Source organism: Protopterus annectens, chromosome 13.part0 (genome assembly GCF_019279795.1).
Source record: "Protopterus annectens isolate FY-2018-M chromosome 13.part0, PAN1.0, whole genome shotgun sequence".
Classification (NCBI taxonomy): Eukaryota; Metazoa; Chordata; order Ceratodontiformes; family Protopteridae; genus Protopterus; species Protopterus annectens.
In genome coordinates, this window is record NC_056747.1 from 302,701,487 (window position 1) to 302,722,362 (window position 20,876).

Here is a 20,876-nt window from a genome sequence, read left to right on the forward strand (position 1 = left end):
TTAAGTTGGAGGTGGGATTACATCAAGGATCAGCTCTGAGCCCTTTCTTATTTGCAATGGTGATGGACAGGTTGACAGACGAGATCAGACAGGAGTCTCCGTGGACTATGATGTTTGCAGATGACATTGTGATCTGTAGTGAGAGTAGGAAACAGGTGGAGGAGACCCTGGAGAGGTGGAGATATGCTCTAGAGAGAAGAGGAGTGAAGGTCAGCTGGACTAAGACAGAATATAAGTGTGTGAATGAGAGGGAGGATAGAGGAATGGTGAGGATGCAGGGAGTAGAGGTGGCGAAGGTGGATGAGTTTAAATACTTGGGATCAACAGTTCAGAGTAATGGTGAGTGTGGAAGAGAGGTTTAGAAGAGAGTACAGGCAGGATGGAGTGGGTGGAGAAGAGTGTCAGGAGTGATTTGTGACAGACGAGTACCAGTAAGAGTAAAAGGGAAGGTCTTCAAGAGGGTAGTGAGACTAGCTATGTTATATGGGTTGGAGACAGTAGCATTGACAAAAAGACAGGAGTCAGAGCTGGACGTGGCAGAGTTAAAGATGTTAAGATTTGCACTGGGTGTGACAAGGGTGGACAGGATTAGGAATAAGTATATTAGAGGGGTCAGCCCAGGTTGGAAGGTTTGGAGACAAAGCCAAAGAGGCAAGATTATGTTGGTTTGGACATATGCTGAGGAGGGATGCAGAGTATATTGAGAAAAATATACTAAGGATGAAGCTACCAGTTAACAGGAAAAGAGGAAGGCCTAAGATAAGGTTTATGGATGTGGTGAGAGAGGACATGCAGGTGGCTGGTGTGACAGAGCAAGATGTAGGGGATAGGAAAAAATGGAAACAGATGATCCACTGTGGCGACCCTTTAATGGGAGCTGCCGAAAGAAGAAGAGTGACGTTGCAAAGAACTGGATGTCCCTCCAAAATTGATGAAAGGACAAAATGAAAAATAATTAAAAATAGTCAGGGAGGCTGCCAAGAGACCTACAGCAACACTTAAGGAGCTGCAGGAATTTCTGGCAAGTACTGGTTGTGTACTACATGTGACAACAATCTCCCGTATTCTCCAGATGTCTGGGCTATGGGTTAGGTTTGCAAGACGGAAGCCTTTTCTTACACAGAAAAACATCCAGGCCCAGCTAAAATTTGCAAAACAATACATCAAGTTTCCCAAAAGCATGTGGGAAAATGTGTTATGGTCTGATGAGACCAAGGATGAACTTTTTGGCTACAATTCCAAAAGGTACATTTGGTGCAAAAACAACACTTCACATCACCAAAAAAACACCATCCCCAGGGTGAAGCATGGTGGTGGCAGCATGATGCTTTGGGGTTTCTTTTCTTCAGCTGGAACTGGGGCTTTAGTCAAGGTGGATTGAATTATGAACAGTTCCAAATACCAGTCACTTTTGGCCCAAACCTTCAGGCATCTGCCAGAAAGCTGAAGATGGAGAGGAATTTCACCATTGACCACGACAATGACGCCAAGCATACATCCAAATTAACAAAAGAATGGCTTCACCAGAAGAAAATTAAAGTTTTGGAATGGCCCAGACAGACCCCAGACCTAAATCCAATAGAAAATCTGTGGGATGACCTGAAGAGGGGTGTGCACAAGAGATGCCCTCACAATCTGACTGACAGATTTGGAGCGCTTTTGCAAGGAAGAGTGGGCAAATATTGCTAAGCCAAGATGTGCCATGCTGATAGACTCCTACCCAAGAAGACTGAATGCTGTAATTAAATTAAAAGGTGCTTCAAGAAAGTATTAGTTTAAGGGTGTGCACACTTATGCAATCAGCTTACCGTACATTTTTTTTTTTAAATATTTTTTTCCCCTAACAGATTTGTTTCTCAATTGAATTGTGCAGGTTATAGGTCACATTAAAGGTGGGAAATGTTTTGAAATGATTTATTGTGGTATCATTGTTTTATATCACAAAAAACGGGCATTTTAACAAGGGTGTGTAAACTTTTTATATCCACTGTATAGACCTGCCATTTGCACTTTAATTTCTGCTCTTCCAAAGGTTGTGGTTATGACTCTTTAAATTTGATTTCATTGATATGCAAGACATTGCAGAAGACCATGAAGAAGAAGTCAGTAGCTTTTTAAGTAGATCATGGTTTGAAAAATGCAATAAAAGCCAGAGGTAGGATAAAGAGTGGTGTAAACATGAACTGAGCCAAGTAGGTAGGAGCAACCAGTTAAACACAGCAGAGTAAAACCAGGATAATTAAAAAATACAAACAAAAGATAAGCGCTTTCACTTTCCTGATGTCCTCATCTTTTTTAGTATTTGTTACTACTGCTTCTGACAACCTGTTTAAACATGATTGTAAATGATTAAAGTGTAAACCTTGTTATAGTTTTGCTTACTGTTACTTTTAATAATATGTTTTAACATGATTGTAAGTGTTAAATGTGAACTTTTGTACTCTTTGTATCTTTATTATTGGAGCTTTTCTCCCCAGGACTCCACTGAAAACAGGTACTTCGGACCCAATGGACAATCCTGGTAAATCATCTATAAATAAATAAAATAAATAATAAATAAATCTACTAGGTGCTTCATCGGAGCAAAAAAGTAACAATTAAACAAGCACTTAAATACAGAGTTATCGGGTAAGAACATGTGACCTGAGTAGAGGTTTTAAGGGGAACGTTCCATTGAGTCCAATGCCAGTATCTGCTTGTAATTCAGTTATCCTTTTAATCTCGACATTCCATTTTGTTTCCAGTATCACCACCTCTATTCATCCATCCATCCTCCACCCCTTTTTCCCATTTTGCATATGGGGTCGAGGTGTCACTTCAACAGTGATAATAATCTCGAGCCAAGTTTTACACTGCCAAGGTGGCCAACCCTGCTGCAGTAGTTCATTTGTATCACTCACTCACACAAGCACACGCACTCACACCTACGGCCAATTTAGAGTGTCCAGTCCACCTACTGCATGTCTTTGGATTGTGGGAGGAAATTGGACCACCAGGAGGAAACCCACTCGACCACAGGGAGGACATGCAGACTTGTACATAGAAGGCACCCCAGCCAAGAATTGAACTGGAGAACCTGTTGCTATGAGGTGACAACACTAACCCTCCACCACCACGGTCACCCAAACACCTCTGTTATTACATTTAAATAATTCTAAAAACGTAAACTTAAAATAATGCTCACTGCTATTATTAGGAACAGGTCTACTTAATGCATTTCTAGTACAGATAGTACTTTGCAATTCAAACAGAATCCGTTCCGGAAGGGTGGTTGAATTGTGAGATGCCATTTCCCATACAAATGTATGGAAAATGGCGTAATTCATTCCTGGCTCAAACAAAATTAAAAAATACACTAAAAAAAAAATGCAGCTCACCATGATTTGAAGTGTAGAGCATCTCGTAAATCGAGGGGAGGATGAGCAGGAGGAATGGCATACTACTGTACATTCCTAAAACTATGGCTCACATGTCACATACAAATTTATTTGATGTTAAATCCATCTAAGAATGCAGGCTAACATATTTCATGTCCAGCTAAAATGCATGCTCATTACTTCATTCTGTGATAGCAGTTATGAAATGAATGTCTGCTGTCTCAGATTATGATTAATGTTTTATTTAGTTCACTTTAATGTGATATAAATTATAACTTAAAACATCTTGCAACAGTTTCCTATCCACACCCCCAAAAGAAATAACAGTGTATACTGGTGTGTCTGTTTTTATTTTAATCCTTCTCCAGAACTTTGCTTAGTGGCTCCCCTACTTGGCTCATTCTTTCAGGTGAGTCGGACTCATACACTTGCGCCTATTCTCTCTGCCCAGCCCCACAAGTGTTCATGCCAAAAACTGAACATGAGTCACCATATTTACAAAGTCCACTTAGGCTTTAGTTGTTGGAATGGGAGTCTTTTTCACCCTTTCCTGCCTGTTCCCTCTGTTTTTTGGCAGGTGTAGGTGAAAAAAATTTGTCCAGAGTGACTTGTCTTTCTCTCTTCTTTCAGGATGGTCTTGAAGCAGTGCATTGGGGGTTGGGATGATGGTCTAATGGTTAAGGTGTTTGCCTTGCAAGCCAGCAGGTGCAGGTTTTTGTCTTATATAGGCATGGTGGGGCTTAAATAAAATGGCTCGGCAGTTAGCTTAGTACTAACCTATGAACCTATGAACCTATGATTGTGTTGTTAAACAAGTCTGTCATCCTGTTGACATCACCTGTGTTGGGGTGCCACTTCAAGACTGTAGTCTGCACCTTCTCCCACTTCTTTAGTGCATGCAAGCTGTTTGCATAGGTCCTTTTTTCCTGATGTCCTCATCTTCAGAAAAAATTTCCATTTCTTTTTCTTTGAACTGCTCATTGCAAAGTGCTGTACGTTCTTCCATTGTGAGCTCGTTGTCATGGTCTTATAGCAGTTCCTCTACCTCCCCTATGTCCAAATGCTCTGCTGTGGAAACGATGTCTTGCAGCACTTCAGCTGCTTTATCCACAACTTCGATCCCGGGAAAAGGAAGGAACCAGTTTCATCCAGGCTGCATGAAGGGCTTTCTGTGACACTCCACCCCAACCGCTTTTCATGAATGATATAGCATGAAGAATGTTGAACTCAGTCTTCCAGAATTCCTTCAATGTTTTATCTGAAGAATGGGTCACGTTGAAGAGCCTTGAGAGGATTGTTTTTGTGTAGAGCTTCTTGAAGCGGGCATTGACTTGTTGATCAATAGGTTAATTATAAAAGCCGTGTTGGGGGGGGCAGGAACTGAACCTTGATGAAATCATAGTCTATCTGAAGATTTTCCTTTAACTCTTGTGGGTGAGCAGAAACACGAAAAGAAAAATAACAACTAAACCTTAAAACAAAAACAAAACCAAGCGGAAACAAACTGGTAAAATGGCACGGACTGTTTATTACTGTAAGCGCTTTCGGCTGAAATAATACTCAGCCTTCATCAGACAATGTACGTAACACTCAGCAGCACTTATATATAACAACTCAAGTTAAAACACATAAATCAATTAACCTATCAAAGAACAAAATCAATTAAGACTTATAAAACATTAACATTCAAGCTTCAAAGGGCTGAAATTTCAGCCATACAATAAAATTAATTTTTCAATAATCATTTTATATGATTATAAGAAATAAATAACCACCATAAATAAATATCTATTATTGACTTGTCACAAGACATAAAAAATGGAAAAGTGATGAAGCGAATGCTTTGGGCAATTTAACCACGTTAGTTAACCTTTTGTTAACTAGAGTTGACGATTTGTCACAAAAAGTTGAGCAGACTGTTCATAGGAACTCTTCTGGCGTCTCGGTGGTGTCTAGAGGGAACATTGAAGTGAATGCTCTTCCTGGAACACGCCAGGGGAATCAGTCGTCGCCTCAGCCCACGAACAGTTCACCTAAGCAACTTGATGCCAGTTTGTTTCCGCTTGGTTTTGTTTTTGTTTTGTGGGTGAGCAGAGGTGTTGTCCAGAAGCAGAAGAGCTTTCATTGGAAAATTGTTCTGTGTTGGGTACTTCTTGACACTTAGAGAAAACTCCTTGAAAATCCAGTCCTTTGAAAACTGACTGGTTTACCCAAGCTTTGTTGTTTGATTTCCACATTACAGGTAGTTTTGATTTTGTAATCTTTTTTCCAAAGCATCTTGGGTTTTCTGAGTGTTACAACAGCAGAGGCTTCAGCTTGAAGTCTTCACTGGCGTTTGCTGCTAGGAGTGTGAGCCTATTTTTCTTGGGCTTATGACCTGGAATCTTAGCTTCTTCTTGGGTTATGTAAGTCCTACTTGGCAATCTCTTCCAGAAAAGCCCCATTTCATTGCAATTAAAAATCTGTTCTGACAGGTAACTTTCTCACTCTGTCAATTCTTCAAATTTTTCTGTACCTTCTTTGTCAGCACTCGCTGCCTCTCCTTGTCTCAGAACACTGTGGATGCCAGTTATTTTTTTAAATCTGTGGAACCACCCACTAGTTGCTTTAAATTCATCTATTTGCTGTTAGCCACTTCCTGGAGTTTTTTTGTAGGTCTTCAAAGATAAACTTAGACCATGATCTGTGAGAAAGCGGAGTTATTTGGTCTCCCTTCATCTGCCTCTCCTGGATCCAAACAAGAAGCATCTTTGTCATATCTTCATGAATTGTTTTTCTGTTTGTCCAAAATCTTTGTTGCTCCTATTGACACCTTAGCACTCCTGATGCTGTCTTTAGTTTTCCAAAATGTTGTGACGGTAGACCTAGGCACGCCATACTGTCCTGCTGTTCATCCTATTTTACCTATGATTTCCTTCTCCTTTTCAATGCTCAGCCACTTATTTTTCCTACCAGTATCACTCTTTTCTTTTCACTCTTCTTTGACCCCATTTCTTCACTTCTTCACAACACTTAAAAGAAACAACTGCACTACATAAACAATACAGTGACAACAGGAAACAATAAACAACTGTTCAGCCTCCTTTCCATGTTGAATTGTGGGACACCCATGTGGCTGAAAGCGTGGTTGAATTGTGGGATGCCTGGGCAGCAGAAAGTGTGGTCGAATTGTGAAATGGTTGAGTTGGGAGGTGGTTGAATTGTGAGGTACCACATGTAGCCAGCTTTGTGATATCATTCAAATGTTCACATCCAATTATTATGTGACATCATTAAGAAAAATTGGCATGTTCTCACAAGTCCCTGAAGAAGCTGCTTTGCTACAAACCCTTTCATAGGAATACAAGTAAATCTGCTAGACTTGGCACAAACCCTTGTAGGAAGTGCAACATGTGTATGTATATCTACATTAGTACGAGCTATATACACCCTACCACTGGTAGGTCTTATGATTTTCATTTCTATGCCGATTGCAAGAGCTGTAATCTCGTATATTTAGGTTTTTATGTGCTGTGCAATAGTTAATAGGTCTTTAAATGACCATATACGTGGCATTAGACTCAAATGAATGGTCCCCTTAAAACCTCTACTCAGGTAGTGTGCTGTCACTCAATAACTTTGTTTAATTATTACTTTTTAGATCTGATGAAGCACCTAGTAGTTGGTGTGAAAGTGCTAATCATTTGTTTGTGTGTTTTAATAAATTATCCTGTTTTTACTCTGCTGTGTTTGACTGGTTGCTCCTACGTACTTAATGGTTTGAAAAATAACATGCATATTGGTTTTCAGGGGAAGACCTTAAAATAATTGCCTTTTTATAATTGTGTAATCATGGAGTTAAGAATAAATTTACAGTTTGGCATTTGTGTGTTTTCATAAGGACTTGGTGTCTTAGGTGAGACTGGTAGGAAATTTGCCTGATATGGGGTAGGTATAATGACGATGGGGTAGATTTAAACAGCCTGAGAAATGGAGTCCAAGAGAGGGTGTATGTAAATCATCCAAGAAGTTGAAACTACTGAGTAGCATTTAAGGATTGTTTTGGCACCTATATTTTTTAACCTTTTATTTCTGATAATTGCTACTGAACTGGGGAATGTGTCCTTTTGTAGATGATTCAGAGATGTGATTAGTAGTGCAAGATTGCTATTACTTGCAGAGAGGTCAACGTAAAGTAGGAATTGTGGATTATAAGAAGAAAGTTACAGTTTGCAAAAAAGTACATTATTTCCTTGGATACAGAAAATTAATTTGATTTTGACAGAAACATTAAAAAAATTATAAAGAAAAGAATGCAGATGTTTGGACTGTATTTCCATTTAACTGTTCATTATGGTAAAACAATTGCTAAAATTCAAAATCTCCAGGGTGCATAGCTAGTGGGGTGAATTGGTCTCAATAGGCATTGGTCAGGCCTTATGTGGAGCACTTTGGTATGACGTAAGGTAGCACAAAGATTGACTGACTTGGTTGAGGGGTATGATGCTGAAGTACCACAATGATGCATGGCTTGGAAGGCTGTACATTCTAGAACAGTTAAATTGGCTTTGTTCAGACTGGAGAACAGATACATTTAAGGTCAAGTGGCTAGACTGGGTTTTAGCAGTTAAGACAGATGTTGAAGACGCGTGAATGGCAAATTTGCAAGTAGTTTTGTAAGTAAGTGGAAGGAAATATATAGTGAGAGAGTTTCTTCTTCTTCTTTTATCGGCTTTTTCCCAGATAGGGGTCGCCACAGCAGATCACCTGTCCGCTCATGATTGGCAGTGTAGTTTTACAGTGTCGAGTTGCCAGCCCAGTGCCCAACCTTCCACAGAAGGCACACATACGCACGCACTCACGCCTAGGGCCAATTTAGATTGTCCAATCCACCTACAAGCCTGTCTTTGGGATGTGGGAGGAAACCAGAGCACCCGGAGGAAACCCACGCGACCACAGGGAGGACATGCAGACTCTGCACAGAAGTGAGAGAGTATTTGATACTTTAACCTGCAAAGATATTTGAAACAGGCAATAAGAGTAAGTAACTGTTGAATAAATTATATTTTTATGGGCATTTGAGAGCATATGCTGTAATGGCTGGCAAAAAAGCTTCTTTTTGTCAGTTCTGCATGACTGTATGGAAGTGAGCACTAGGCATGTCTATTTTTGGAGGAGCTTAATTATCAAGAAAGTTAGTGTTTCTAAAGTTTAGAGCAGTTCAGCTTAATAGTTCATTAAAGCACTCCATCTCAAATAAGTTAATTTGGTGGCACACTATGAAGTTTTACATATGTGTTATTTTTTTTAAGGAAAATGGCTTGTATTGAAAAGGAATTATTCATCCATCATTCCTCAGAAGAAGACAGAGGAGGAACAGAAATGTGAAGCTGCACGTCTTTTGAAAGGTAAGAGTGGTACCAGCCACTTGGGAAGGGGGTCTGTGAGAGCTAGGAGAACAGTTACTTGTTTGATTGTCTGTCTAGGTTCCCCTTCAACACTAAGTTTTTCTTCCATATGCACTTTTGGGCCATTCATTCTCCCCAGAAGCGAGAAGCTTATCACCTGTTTTTGCCTTTGAGGTGTAGTGCAATATGTGAGTGATGGGAGCTGTGCTATCATCTGTGGTGAGTTTTTTTTTGTTAGCCCACCTGAGTTGGGAGGAATGCCTTGAGCGTCTGCAGAGGTTTGTCTCTTACCTCTCGAGTGACATCATCTCTTACCTCTCGAGTGACATCACCTCAGTCAATCCTACTTACCCCCCACACTAAAAACATGCAGTTCCATTGATCATTTATCTCCAACAGAGGTTAAGAAGGAAGTTCACACTCTGGATTTTTGCTTCCCACACCTGCACCAAAGAGAGATGAGTAAAATGCTGCCTCATTTTTCCTGTTTCTGTTTGGCGAGCTCCTTCACTGTCTAACCCAGGATGCCTGGATCACAGGCAGGACTTTAACCCTAAATGCTACAGAGGTAGCTAGAGATACAGGAACCATTACTCATCTAGCACTGAAGAATAACTTTAAGCCTTCCAGAAGGGAATAAGCCAAGGTTTTTATCTGTCGTAGTGGAAAAACAGCATTGAGTGCAGTCATATGGATTGTATTTTTGTTGTTGCAGTCACTAGTCACAGTAATACTGTATATTTGTTGTGGGAAACAGCAGAAATAAGTGTATTTTCATTGTTGCAATCACTATTGGCACTAATATTGTATCTGTTATCGCTGAAATGTAATTCGGCTGTGACTGCACTGCTCTGTTTGTTGGAAGACTGTATGAATGTAGTATGTTTGCATATTACCCTCAAAAATTGTGGGGTACACATTGTAAAGTAAAAGGAGGGGAACTTTAGAATTCATTGTCCTGCATTTATTAAACTAGCCAAGTCCCATTTGCATTTATGTATTGAAATAGATAGTGCTGTTTTTTAGAAACAGTTTCTTTCCTTAAACTCCTTCAAGTACAGTTTTTGGAGAGCTCCTGTTTTTAGTGTACTGCAAATCCCAAGTCCAAGGCTCTAGAGGATGTTGGGCACTGAATTTTTGAAGCTTCATTGATTAAATGTCCATAAATAAAATAAATAAGAGGATCCACTCGTACTAGTAATGAAATTATTTAACCTGCTAGGAAACATTGTACAAGTTCACATGCGCAATTCCTTTTGTGCAACTAATAGGAATATTTACCAATTGATAATATAGTAATAAGATCTTGATATTATCTGATGCTGTTCAGTTCTTTCTCAAAAAGGCCTATGACTTAGAAAAGAAAAATAGGAAAACATTGAAAAGGTTAACTTTTCATTGTTCATAAATTTTCCTTTGCTAGCATTGAAAGTGGTTATAAGGATTCATGCACATAAGAATTTTTTTGGCTACCCCAAGACCTTACTCAGTGGCTCCGCTGTCTTTGCCTATTTAGCCCATTCATTTCAGATAATAGGAGCTGGGTATTCCCAGGCTAGTTGAAAACCCTGTGTTTCCATTCATTGCTGCTCATGAACCAATATTGGCTGCCCATTCCCCAGTGCAAGTCAAGATGTAGGTAGCGGGCCATTTTGCAGGTCCTGGGGGTGGCCCACCATTTCCCCCTGGGAGCACCCCCTCCATCTCAGTGGTTCCTTCAAGCTCACAGTTGCTACTTCCCTAGGGGAAGCATGCCTCCATCTGCTAGTTTCCTTTTAGCTATGTAGCACAAATGCAGTACAGTAGAGTGAGCTCTGCCAGTCCAGAGCTGCAATCCCTAGTGCTGCTGTTTAGGTGTCAGCCATATTGCAGGCCAGAGTTGCCTCCCTCCTCTATGAACAGGTGAGCCAGTAGTGGCTAGTCATTCCTATGCTCCTTGGTTAGCTCCTGTTGACACTTGAGCCTCTAGTCATATTTGGGTCCTTTGCAAAATAGTCTGGACTTTGTCCCTGAATACCTATGCACATTAGATTTTATTTTATTTTTATTTTCTAATCCATTTATGTACGAGATTCATTCAGCAGCTTTTTTATTCCTTTGACCTGTTGCAGAGGTCATCCTGCTCTGTTTTGTTGCCCACATACCCATTTATATGGTCATAGACCTTGTAGCTACTCCAGAGTGATGGCTGGATTGAGAAGCCATCATTTAAGGGCCTGGTCATTGAGGAGATTTACCTACTGCTGAACCCAATTTGACTTTTGACATGCAGTGGCTCAATGCTGCAGTCACGGCCATGCTCCCCTACCTTTCCATCCAAACTTGAGCATCTTTTGACATAACCTTCAGCAGCTTATTAGCAATCCATTTGAAGCATTTGTCTCACTTTCTTCCCCTGAGAAGGTTTAGCAGGTCATTTTATTGATTGCTTGATTTCATGCCACTGGTCAGCTCATCCAGTGCAGGCCTATCCTCAATCATTAGTGTCATAGTTGGAGTTAAATTGTCTTTTGCCAATGGAATCGGCATTTTGTTGTAGATTTTATTTATTGTGGCTGTCACTTTATGTATAACATCATACATTTTTTCTAATGGTATTAGTATCAAGACTGCATCAGCAAAATGTAGTGACCAACCCAGTATCCTGATATGAGATGTGAGCAGATAGTAGCTGAAATGGCAGAGTTGATGTGTTCATGCATTTACTGTTTGAAAAAAAGCAGAATACGCAAAACGACATAGAGTGCAATGGAAACATATTTGCCCCTTCCTGATTTCTCATTTTTTGCATGTTTGTTACACTTAAATGTTTCAGATCATCAAACAAATATACATTTTAGACAAAGATAACCCAAGTAAACACAAATTGTAGTTTTTAAGTGATTATTTTATTTATTAAGGAAAACAAATATCCAAACCTACATTGCCCTATGTGAAAAAGTAATTGCCTCCTAAACCTAATAACTGTTTGTACCACTCTTAGCAGCAACAACTGCAGTCAAGCATTTGTGATAACTGGCAATGAGTCTTTCACATCGCTGTTGAGGAATTTTGGCCCACTCTTCTTTGCAGAATTGCTTTAATTCAGCCATATTGGAGGGTTTCCGAGCATGTACTGCTTTTTTATGGCCATGCCACAGCATCTCAATTGGATTCAAGTCCAGACTTGACTAGGCCACTCCAAAACCTTCATTTTGTTTTTTTTTAAGCCATTCAGAGGTGGACTTGCAGGTGTGTTTTGGATCATTGTCCTGCTGCAGAACCCAGGTGTGCTTCAGCTTGAGGTCACAAATTGATGGCCGGACATCCTCCTTCAGGATTTTTTGGTAGAGAGCAGAATTCATGGTTCCATCAATCATAGCAAGTCATCCAGGTCCAGAAGCAGTAAAGCAGCCCCAGACCATCATACTACTACCACCATGTTTGACTGTTGGCATGATGTTCTTTTTCTGAAATGCTGTGTTACTTTTACACCAGATGTAACAGGATGCACACCTACCAGTAAGATCAACTTTTGGTTCATCTGTCCACAGAATACTTTCCCAAAAGTCTTGGGGATCATCAAGATGTATTTTTGGCAAAAGTGAGATGAACCTTTATGTTCTTTTTGGTCAGCAGTGGTTTTTCCCTTGGAACTCTGCCATGCATGCCATTTTTGCCCAGTCTCTTTCTTATGGTTGAGTCATGAACACTAACCTTAACTGAGGCAAGTGAGGCCTGCAGTTCTCTAGATGTTGTTTTGGGTTCTTTTGTGAATTCTTGGGTGAGTTGTCGCTGTGCTCCTGTGGTCATTTTTGTAGGCTGGCCACTCCTGGGAAGGTTCACCACTGTTCCATGTTTTCTCCATTTGTGGATAGTGGCTCTCACCATGGTCCACTGGAGTCCCAAAGCTTTAGAAATGGCTCTGTAACCTTTTCCAGACTGATGGATGTCAATTACTTTGTTTCTCATCTATTCCAGAATTTCTTTAGATCGTGGCATGATGTCTTCCTTTTTGGGATCTTTTGGCCTACTTCACTTTGTCTGACAGGTTCTCTTTAAGTGATCTCTTGATTCAACAGGTCTGGCAGTAATCAGGCCTGGGTATGGCTAGTGAAATTGAACTCAGCTTTCCCAAAAATGACTTTAACCACACTTACTTCATGATTTAACAAGGGGGCAATTACTTTTTCACATAGGACCATGTAGGTTTGGATAGGTTTTTTTCCTTAATAAATACAATCCTCACTTAAAAACTGCATTTTATGTTTACTTGGGTTATCTTTGTCTAATAATTAAATTTGTTTGATGATCTGAAACATTTGTGTGTGACAGGCATGCAAAGAAATAAATCAGGAAGGGGGCAAATACTTTTTCATTGCACTATACATATCATAGGTTCTTCTAAACGTTTTCTGTTTAGCCTAGCATGTTTGCAAGTTTTCAGGAGTATCTTAAAGGGACAAGATGCTGTCAGTGGTCATCATTTATAACCCTTGGTAATTGCCTTTTAAAAGTAGCTTTTCTTTTTCATCATTCTTAGATGTGAGTATTTAAGGTCTTTACTGCTAGTACCATATTGCATTTATCCTTACAACACTGTCATTAGGAGAAGTTTATGCTTCGCACAGTGTATTTCTTGAATGGGGCTGTGATTGATGGCATTGTTAGTTTCAAGTTTCTTGAATATCACATTATTGTAACTACAGCTGTGACGTGTTTATTGTGGTGCCTAGATTACTCTGTTTTGAGACTAATTTAAAGTTGACTACATTCTTTGAAAGACTTCAGACTGTATTAAGCATTAGTTTTTTTAACTAAGCTGTGAGATTACAGTAACTTTGAAGATCAGACTTACTGGGACATTAAAAGCTGTAAACACTACAGTAAAAATTAAGCGCAAGTCCTGTTAACAGTACTTTAAGAGTGTAAATAAAGTACAGATACAATTGCAGATTTTTTAATAACTATTCGTTTGTTTTGTTTTGGTAGTGTTAGAAGCCCGGAAGTGGCAACTTCTGACTGAGGCATTGGAGCCTGAACCCTTCTCTGCAAAGCATGACAGCAGAGCAGCATTAACAGAGAGAGAGCGTGGCATGGAACCTCGGGTTTTTACCTCAGATAAGACAGTTGGAGACAAACGTCCCGGAGTGCCTAACATCCCAAAGCTGGCCACAGATAAAAATGTTTCCAAATCCACATCTCCTGCAAGTCGATGGATGGAGAAACTAAAAAAGGAAACTTCGATCACACACAAAAGGCAGATGAAAGCTGCCCACAAAAGCAAGTCTTGGAGTAGTGACAACCGTGACAGTAATAGAATGACAGGTAATTTCCCAAAAGATTTCAGATGGGCTGACGCTGAGACTGACCTAGCAGGAAATTCCAGGCAATCTACAGACAGTCCTAAAATAGAAAAAATTCCTAATAAAAAAGCAGCAAACCATTTTAAAATGGACATGAAAACAGAGAGGACAGTACGGCCTTTGGCTGCTGTGCAGCACAGTGTGTACTCTTCCTCTAGGACTAATTCATCAAAGTCAGGTCAGGCTGCAGAGACTACAGATGTGGAATTTGAAGAGTGCTCAGATGAGACCACCTGTGCAAAGGGGGCAGAGGTAGACAAACAGCTGAACCAGTGGCATCCCACTGAGACTATGAAAGTGCTGGCAGACGTGGACAGCCAACTTAATGACATGCAGCTGAGTATCCTGGCCTACCTGGAGGCCTGTCTCTATATTGAAGATGTGGATCGAGCCCAGGATTGCCTGATGTTCTATCATCACAATGTAAACCGAAGGAAACTGCTTAACATCAAGATTTATAACACACTCATGCATTTCTGGTCTAAAAAACGGGTAAGTATAGTAATTGAAATATAACAACAACAGCTGCAAACCATTTATGTAAGTTTTTCCTGAAACCGTTTTGCTGACATGACAGTGAATTGAGATTATTTTGTGCTTGGAATTGTAGAGAAGAATGTAGTAATCTGTCTTACTGTGGTATAATGTGGGAGTTGCCGTATGTGTATGTTGACCTAACTTCGTTGTCATTTTGAATCCAATATTGCTTGATTTTTAAATCCTATTTACTGCTGAAATGCTTCTAAGCAGTATGAAGATATTTAGCTATGTGTACAAAAATATTTCTTATTTGAACTGCATATTTAAATCAGACAAGAATTTTACTGCCTTATGGGAACTCCTGTGCTTTGCAGTAAAATTCTTTGAGGTACTCCCAGTAATGCTAGAACCCTAAAAGTATATTTTGCTCAAGATTCTACTAATAGAACTTACTATAGCCAAAAATGTGTATCCACTACCTTTTATTCATCATCCCTCTGTCCTGTAAGGACAGTATAACGTGTACAATACCCCACCTTCCGTACAGTTTCTCCTGCTGGCTACAGAGGAGAAGGGTATGAAGCATATACTTTTGTGAAACTTGGATTCTCAGATTTTGAAGACGTTATTTAAAAAAAAAGTGGAAAAATAAAAGACAGGAGAGGAATAAAGGCCAGCAGTACTAAGAGAATATGTGTGTGTGAATGAGAGGGAGGATAGAGGAATGGTGAGGATGCAGGGAGTAGAGATGGCAAAGGTGGATGAGTGTAAATACTTGGGATCAACTATTCAGAGTAATGGCAAGTGTGGAAGAGGTGAAGAAGAGAGTACAGGCAGGGTCAAGTGGGTGGAGAAGAGTGTCAGGAGTGATTTGTGACCGACGAATATAAGTAAGAGTGAAAGGGAAGGTCTTACTACAGGATATGTACCCAAGGAATGGCGTACAGCAACAGTGGTCCCACTCCACAAAGGTGGTGCCACAACGGACCCTGGAAACTATCACCCTATAAGCCTGACTAGCCTGGTCTGCAAAGCTATGGAGTGTATCATCATGGAACTCGTAAACAAAGACATTGGGAACCTCCAAACACTGGATTCTACCCAATTCGGCTTTAAGGGCAGATCTTGCCTCTTGAACCTGATCGACTTCTTTGAAACAGTCACCAAGGCCATAGATGAAGGGAAGGTTGTCCACACAGCCTACCTGGACCTCGCAAAAGCCTTCGACACAATACCCCACTCGGGCATCATAAATAAGCTCGCCAGCTTAAATATCAACCCCTATGTCACAAGATGGGTTGCAAACTGGCTCAGGGATAGAACCCACATGGTCAGAATTGCAGGTGCCATGTCAGACTCTAAACCAGTTACAAGTGGCATCCTACAAGGCTCAGTCCTGGGACCTCTGTTGTTCGGTATATATTTCTCTGAGGTACAGGCTAACACGGGAGGACTATGGCTGACCAAGTCCGCAGATGACTGCAAACTGGGTGCCATAATCGACTCACCGACTGACACAAGCATGATCCAAAAGGGTCTCACAGAGACTGATAACTGGTGCTAGAGCCATGGCCTAAAGCTAAATGCCAAAACGTGCATAGTCATCCCCTTTGGGAAAAACAAAATGCCCACAAATTACCACATAGGTGGTAATCCATTAAGTACAGAAGAAGTAATTAGGGATTTGGGGACCCAAGTAGATAGCAATTTCTCCTTTGACAATCACGTTGCCAAAGTGGTTAGAAAGACCTTCTATATAGCCCACCTTATCAGGAAAGGGTTCACATCTAGATCAAGAGAGGTCATTGTGCCCCTCTACTCATCACTCATCAGGCCCATAATTGAATACAATGCCCCATTCGGGATGTACCTTACCCGACACCTGCAGCAACTGGAAAGACCCCAGAAGTACCTCACCAAGAGGATCAAGGGACTCAAACAGATGCCTTACGCAGTTAGGCTAAAGAAACTCCAGCTCTACTCAGTTGCTTACCGCCTACTCATAGGCGATCTGTACCTGCCGTATAAAGCCATGTCCAACCCAGAATTAATGGACATGCTCCACCTCAGGAAATCCAAATTCCTTAGAGCTACATGCTCCAGGGACTTAAACCTCAGCACAGAAATAAATAGGACAGATTCATATCCCAGAGGCTCCCCTCACTCTGGAACAAAATCCCAATCCATGTTAAGCAGAGCCCCTCAATGACCCCCTTCAAGAGAAATCTTGACGAGTGGATGGGAGATTGTACGTTTACCCCTGGATCTCTTCTGTGTCCCTACTAAACAGAGGCACAGTAAACTAACCTTAAAAGGGCTAGCTTCTGTGACCTACTATACAGAGGCACAGTCAACTAATCTAAAAGGGTGGCAAAAGCCAAATACACTCTGGCTAGACATATAAATGCCCTAGGGCAGATAGCCTAGTATCAACCTATGAACCTATGAACAAAAGGGTAGTGAGACCAGCTATGTTATATGGGTTGGAGACAGTGGCATTGACAAAAAGGCAGGAGTCAGAGTTGGATGGGGCAGAGTTAAAGATGTTAAGATTTGCACTGGGTGTGACGAGGGTAGACAGGATTAGGAATAAGTAATTAGAGCAGGGGTGTCCAACCTTTTGGCTTGCTGGGGCCGCATTGAGTGAACAGAAATGGTCTTGGGGCCGCATATAAAATATATCATATAGTTAACTCTTTTGTTGCTCCGGAAGACCACAGTCGACCTCCTGGCTGTACTATAGGTGCATTTGAACAATGAATAAATGTAATAAATGCCTAATATTTGCCTTAAAATTCTAATTCTCATTCTAATTCTCTAATCCAACAGTTAACTCTAACATCTTAGTTAATATATATATATATATATATATATATATATATATATATATTTTACAAATAAACAGATATTCACTACAGCACTAGCATTTCTCACTGGGAAAACCATTCCAGCAGTTCAACTATATAAAATGTCAACATCAGCAGTCCTACAATACTATAATTCACAAAAATAACCCAACAAATTTGCAATAAAGTAAAGAAGTCACATTACTGACTTAATAAAACAATTCTGAATAAGCTACAAGAGGGTCTCACCTAAACAAATAACTGGTGCCAGAAATATGGCCTCAACCTAAATGCCAAAAAATGCATCATCATCCCCTGTGAGGAGAGTGATGTCCCCACAAATTATCACATTAATAACAATGTTGTAAGCATGCAATAAGTCATATGGTACTTGGGCACCCATGTTGATAGAAACCTGACTTTTGACCACCACGTTGTCTCCGTTATAAGGAAAACGTTTTACATGGCCCAATTTATTAGTAAGGGTATCTCATCCAGGGACAAGGAGGTCATAACATCCCTGTATTCTTCCTTTACAAGAGCCATTATTGAGTGCAGTGCCCCTTTTGACATGTGCCTCAGCAAAACACCCTGCCAAAAGAAAGACTACAACCATTTCTGACAAAAAAGGTCAAAGGACTAAGTTCACTTAGTTATCTAAACAGACTAAAAAGCTTCTTGCTTTCCTCTGTCTCTCACTGGCCCCTATAAATTTCACCATTGGCTTGCTTTCCAGGCTAATAATGATCCTGCCTTAAGAGACTTCCTCCTCCTCAGAAATACTGGTTATACTTAAAACGCTCACTACAAAGACCACAGCCTTCACTGCAACTTAAACAAGCCACTTTTTATGGACAGGTTCTTGACACAAAAACCTTCAACTTCTGTAAAAAGCTCCTCTCATTATCAAACAATGTAGTTCAGCAACACGATGGCTGGATGGATAGCCATAAATGTAGTCCTTGGGTAAGTAGCATAGCCTTCATCAAACCAGATGGAAAATCCACATACTAACCTTTCCCAGCTGGATGGCTAAGATCTAATATTGGTTAATCAAGTCTAGTTGCCCAAGAAGAGGGGCATGTTTAACTAAGCAAATTATATTCAGTATACATATTAAATATCTCTCTCTTACACATACACATACACACACACACACACACACACACACACACACACACACACACACAAAGCCCCTACTTGTAAAATAGGCAACCTCAGTAATCACATGACACCCACTCACTGAATGAAATTGTCTGGAAGTCAAAATATCTGGAAAAAAAAATCATAATAGAGATGGATTCATCCATGTAATTTCCCACCAGCAAAAGGACCATCAATAAATCAACAAACAACTGCTCGGCAAAAAGTAAATCAATAAGAAAACCATAAACTATAATGCTACATACTGGTGTAAACATATAACTTTTGTCAATCTCCAGGTTAATCCATACCAAAAGATTGTTTCAGAGCTTCAGCTATGTACAAACAGCTTTCTCCTAAAAATTTAACTCATTGATATTTGCCTTGCTGTAATTATAACTGTAAAAAAAATGTTTTTAAGTTTATTCTGTACCGCAATGATTCTCACTGTTATCAGATGTAATCTCTGCCATATTGTATGAGTACTATAATCCATAATTTGCTGTCTCTCCCTCTCATGTATTATATTGTTTTGTGTTATTTTTGGAGCTTTTCTCCCCATGCCTCCACTGAAAATGGACCTGTGCCCAGTTGGACTTTCCCGGTAAACAAATGTAAAATAAAACAAAATAAATAAAAATAAACTTCTCTCAATCTAAAGCCATTTGACATTCAGACATTTTAATTTGTGCAAAAGTTACTCACAGACTGACAGTTTACTGAGCTGTAATGCTGACCTTCGCTTTTGAAAAAAACAAATTCCCAGACTTTGTCAATAGCTCAAAGTGTAGAAAGGATTATTTATTTATTTTTGGAAAACATCTTTAAAACTGTTAAATTGATTACACACCCAGAAACACAGAAAAGTTATTGTGATTATGTAAACCACAGACTGCTGCAAGAAATCAAAGTCACATTAGCACTCTATGCTTATGTCTGAACAGATGAATCATACCTGTCAATTCCAAAAGAAGTAAAGTAGTTTAATAAGAAGGTTATTTGCAAGGTTGCATGGCAGTTTATATTGGAAATAAGCAGAGATATTAAAAAGGCTCTGTTTTTCAAAATTATGCCGAAAAGTCTTCCAAGGTAAATACAAATTCTGATTTAGTATGGAACCATACCTCTCAACCTTAGAGCAAGAAATCTGGACAAAGCGAAAAATAAAAATGGGACACAGGCCCAAAAATAGTTATGCATCACAGACACCATTGAAACAACTGTAGCTGCAAACATTATGCATCACTTATAATCTTTCTATCCCATAATTGTCATATGGCTCATTCAGTCCTGCCTTCTTTTGCATAAAAGAAAACCATGCTTTGAAATGACAAATGCATTAAAAATAATACATAAAACACATTGCATCAACATCCTGCAACTTCCTACCTGCAAGCAACCACAGAGCTTTCACTGAAACTAGGGCTGCTTGTTTCCCCAGAATGACAGCTCTCCCTAATTAAGTCTAATGGTATACTATCTACCAGTATCTGGACTACCTGAAATAAATTAAATTATGGCCTGTAAATTGAAAGTACACTTTGTTTAATTAAACTATATTTCTAAGCCCACTTACTATATTTTTTCAGTAACATCCCAATATCCATTTCCAGGTCACTTTACAAGACATTGGCAGTGGTAGACTTGGCATCCTTCAGAACCCCACAGGCCCACGCTAATACATTGTCCATTAAATGTAAATATCCATCCACTGTAAATGGCAAGAAGCTATGTCTTAAAAAATCTACTTCTGGCATGCATACCCAAGTATTAGATTTTGAAACAAAGAAACATATTCTCCACAGTCCGTAAGTCTCTGTCTTTAATAATCATCTACTGTTGCAGCACTCCCAACACATAAGCACACACATACACACTAAAATCCCCAGCATTTAAAAAATGACATTGTGCCCACTTGATTTGCCAGTATTGATGATCCGTCAAAGCTAAGCTTACTGTTGTCCAATCTACCATTGCTTAGAACCCACCAATGAAAAAACAGTACTAGGTGCTTTTTTGTTTGTCTGAAAAAACAATACAACTTTATATGCTACAGTCCCACATAGTCAGTCCACTACTGACCCATAAACCCTAGGCTGCTGTCACTTTCTTACTCCCTGGAACTGCATTACCTTGGATGACTACTTTTATTTCCTAAGCAAAAGACACAAATTGGAAGATGAGGCAAAAATCCAGACATTCTTTGAAAATAGATACAGTTAAGAGGTATGAGTTCATGTTCAATACAACACTCTCCCTCTGTCAGGAAAGCCGCAATTTAATGAAAGTGTACTCTTA

The 20,876-nt window shown here is 39.8% G+C and overlaps 1 protein-coding gene across 1 annotated transcript in view; it reads left to right on the forward strand.

Annotated features, from left to right (window-relative positions):
- POLRMT (RNA polymerase mitochondrial) overlaps positions 1-20,876 on the forward strand; it is a 1,430,506-nt gene that overhangs the window by 31,975 nt on the left and 1,377,655 nt on the right. The window contains exons 2-3 of the mRNA XM_044053892.1: positions 8,669-8,764; positions 13,736-14,601. Of these exons, the coding sequence (XP_043909827.1) occupies positions 8,669-8,764; positions 13,736-14,601 (962 nt within the window). The remainder of the gene's footprint in view (positions 1-8,668; positions 8,765-13,735; positions 14,602-20,876) is intronic.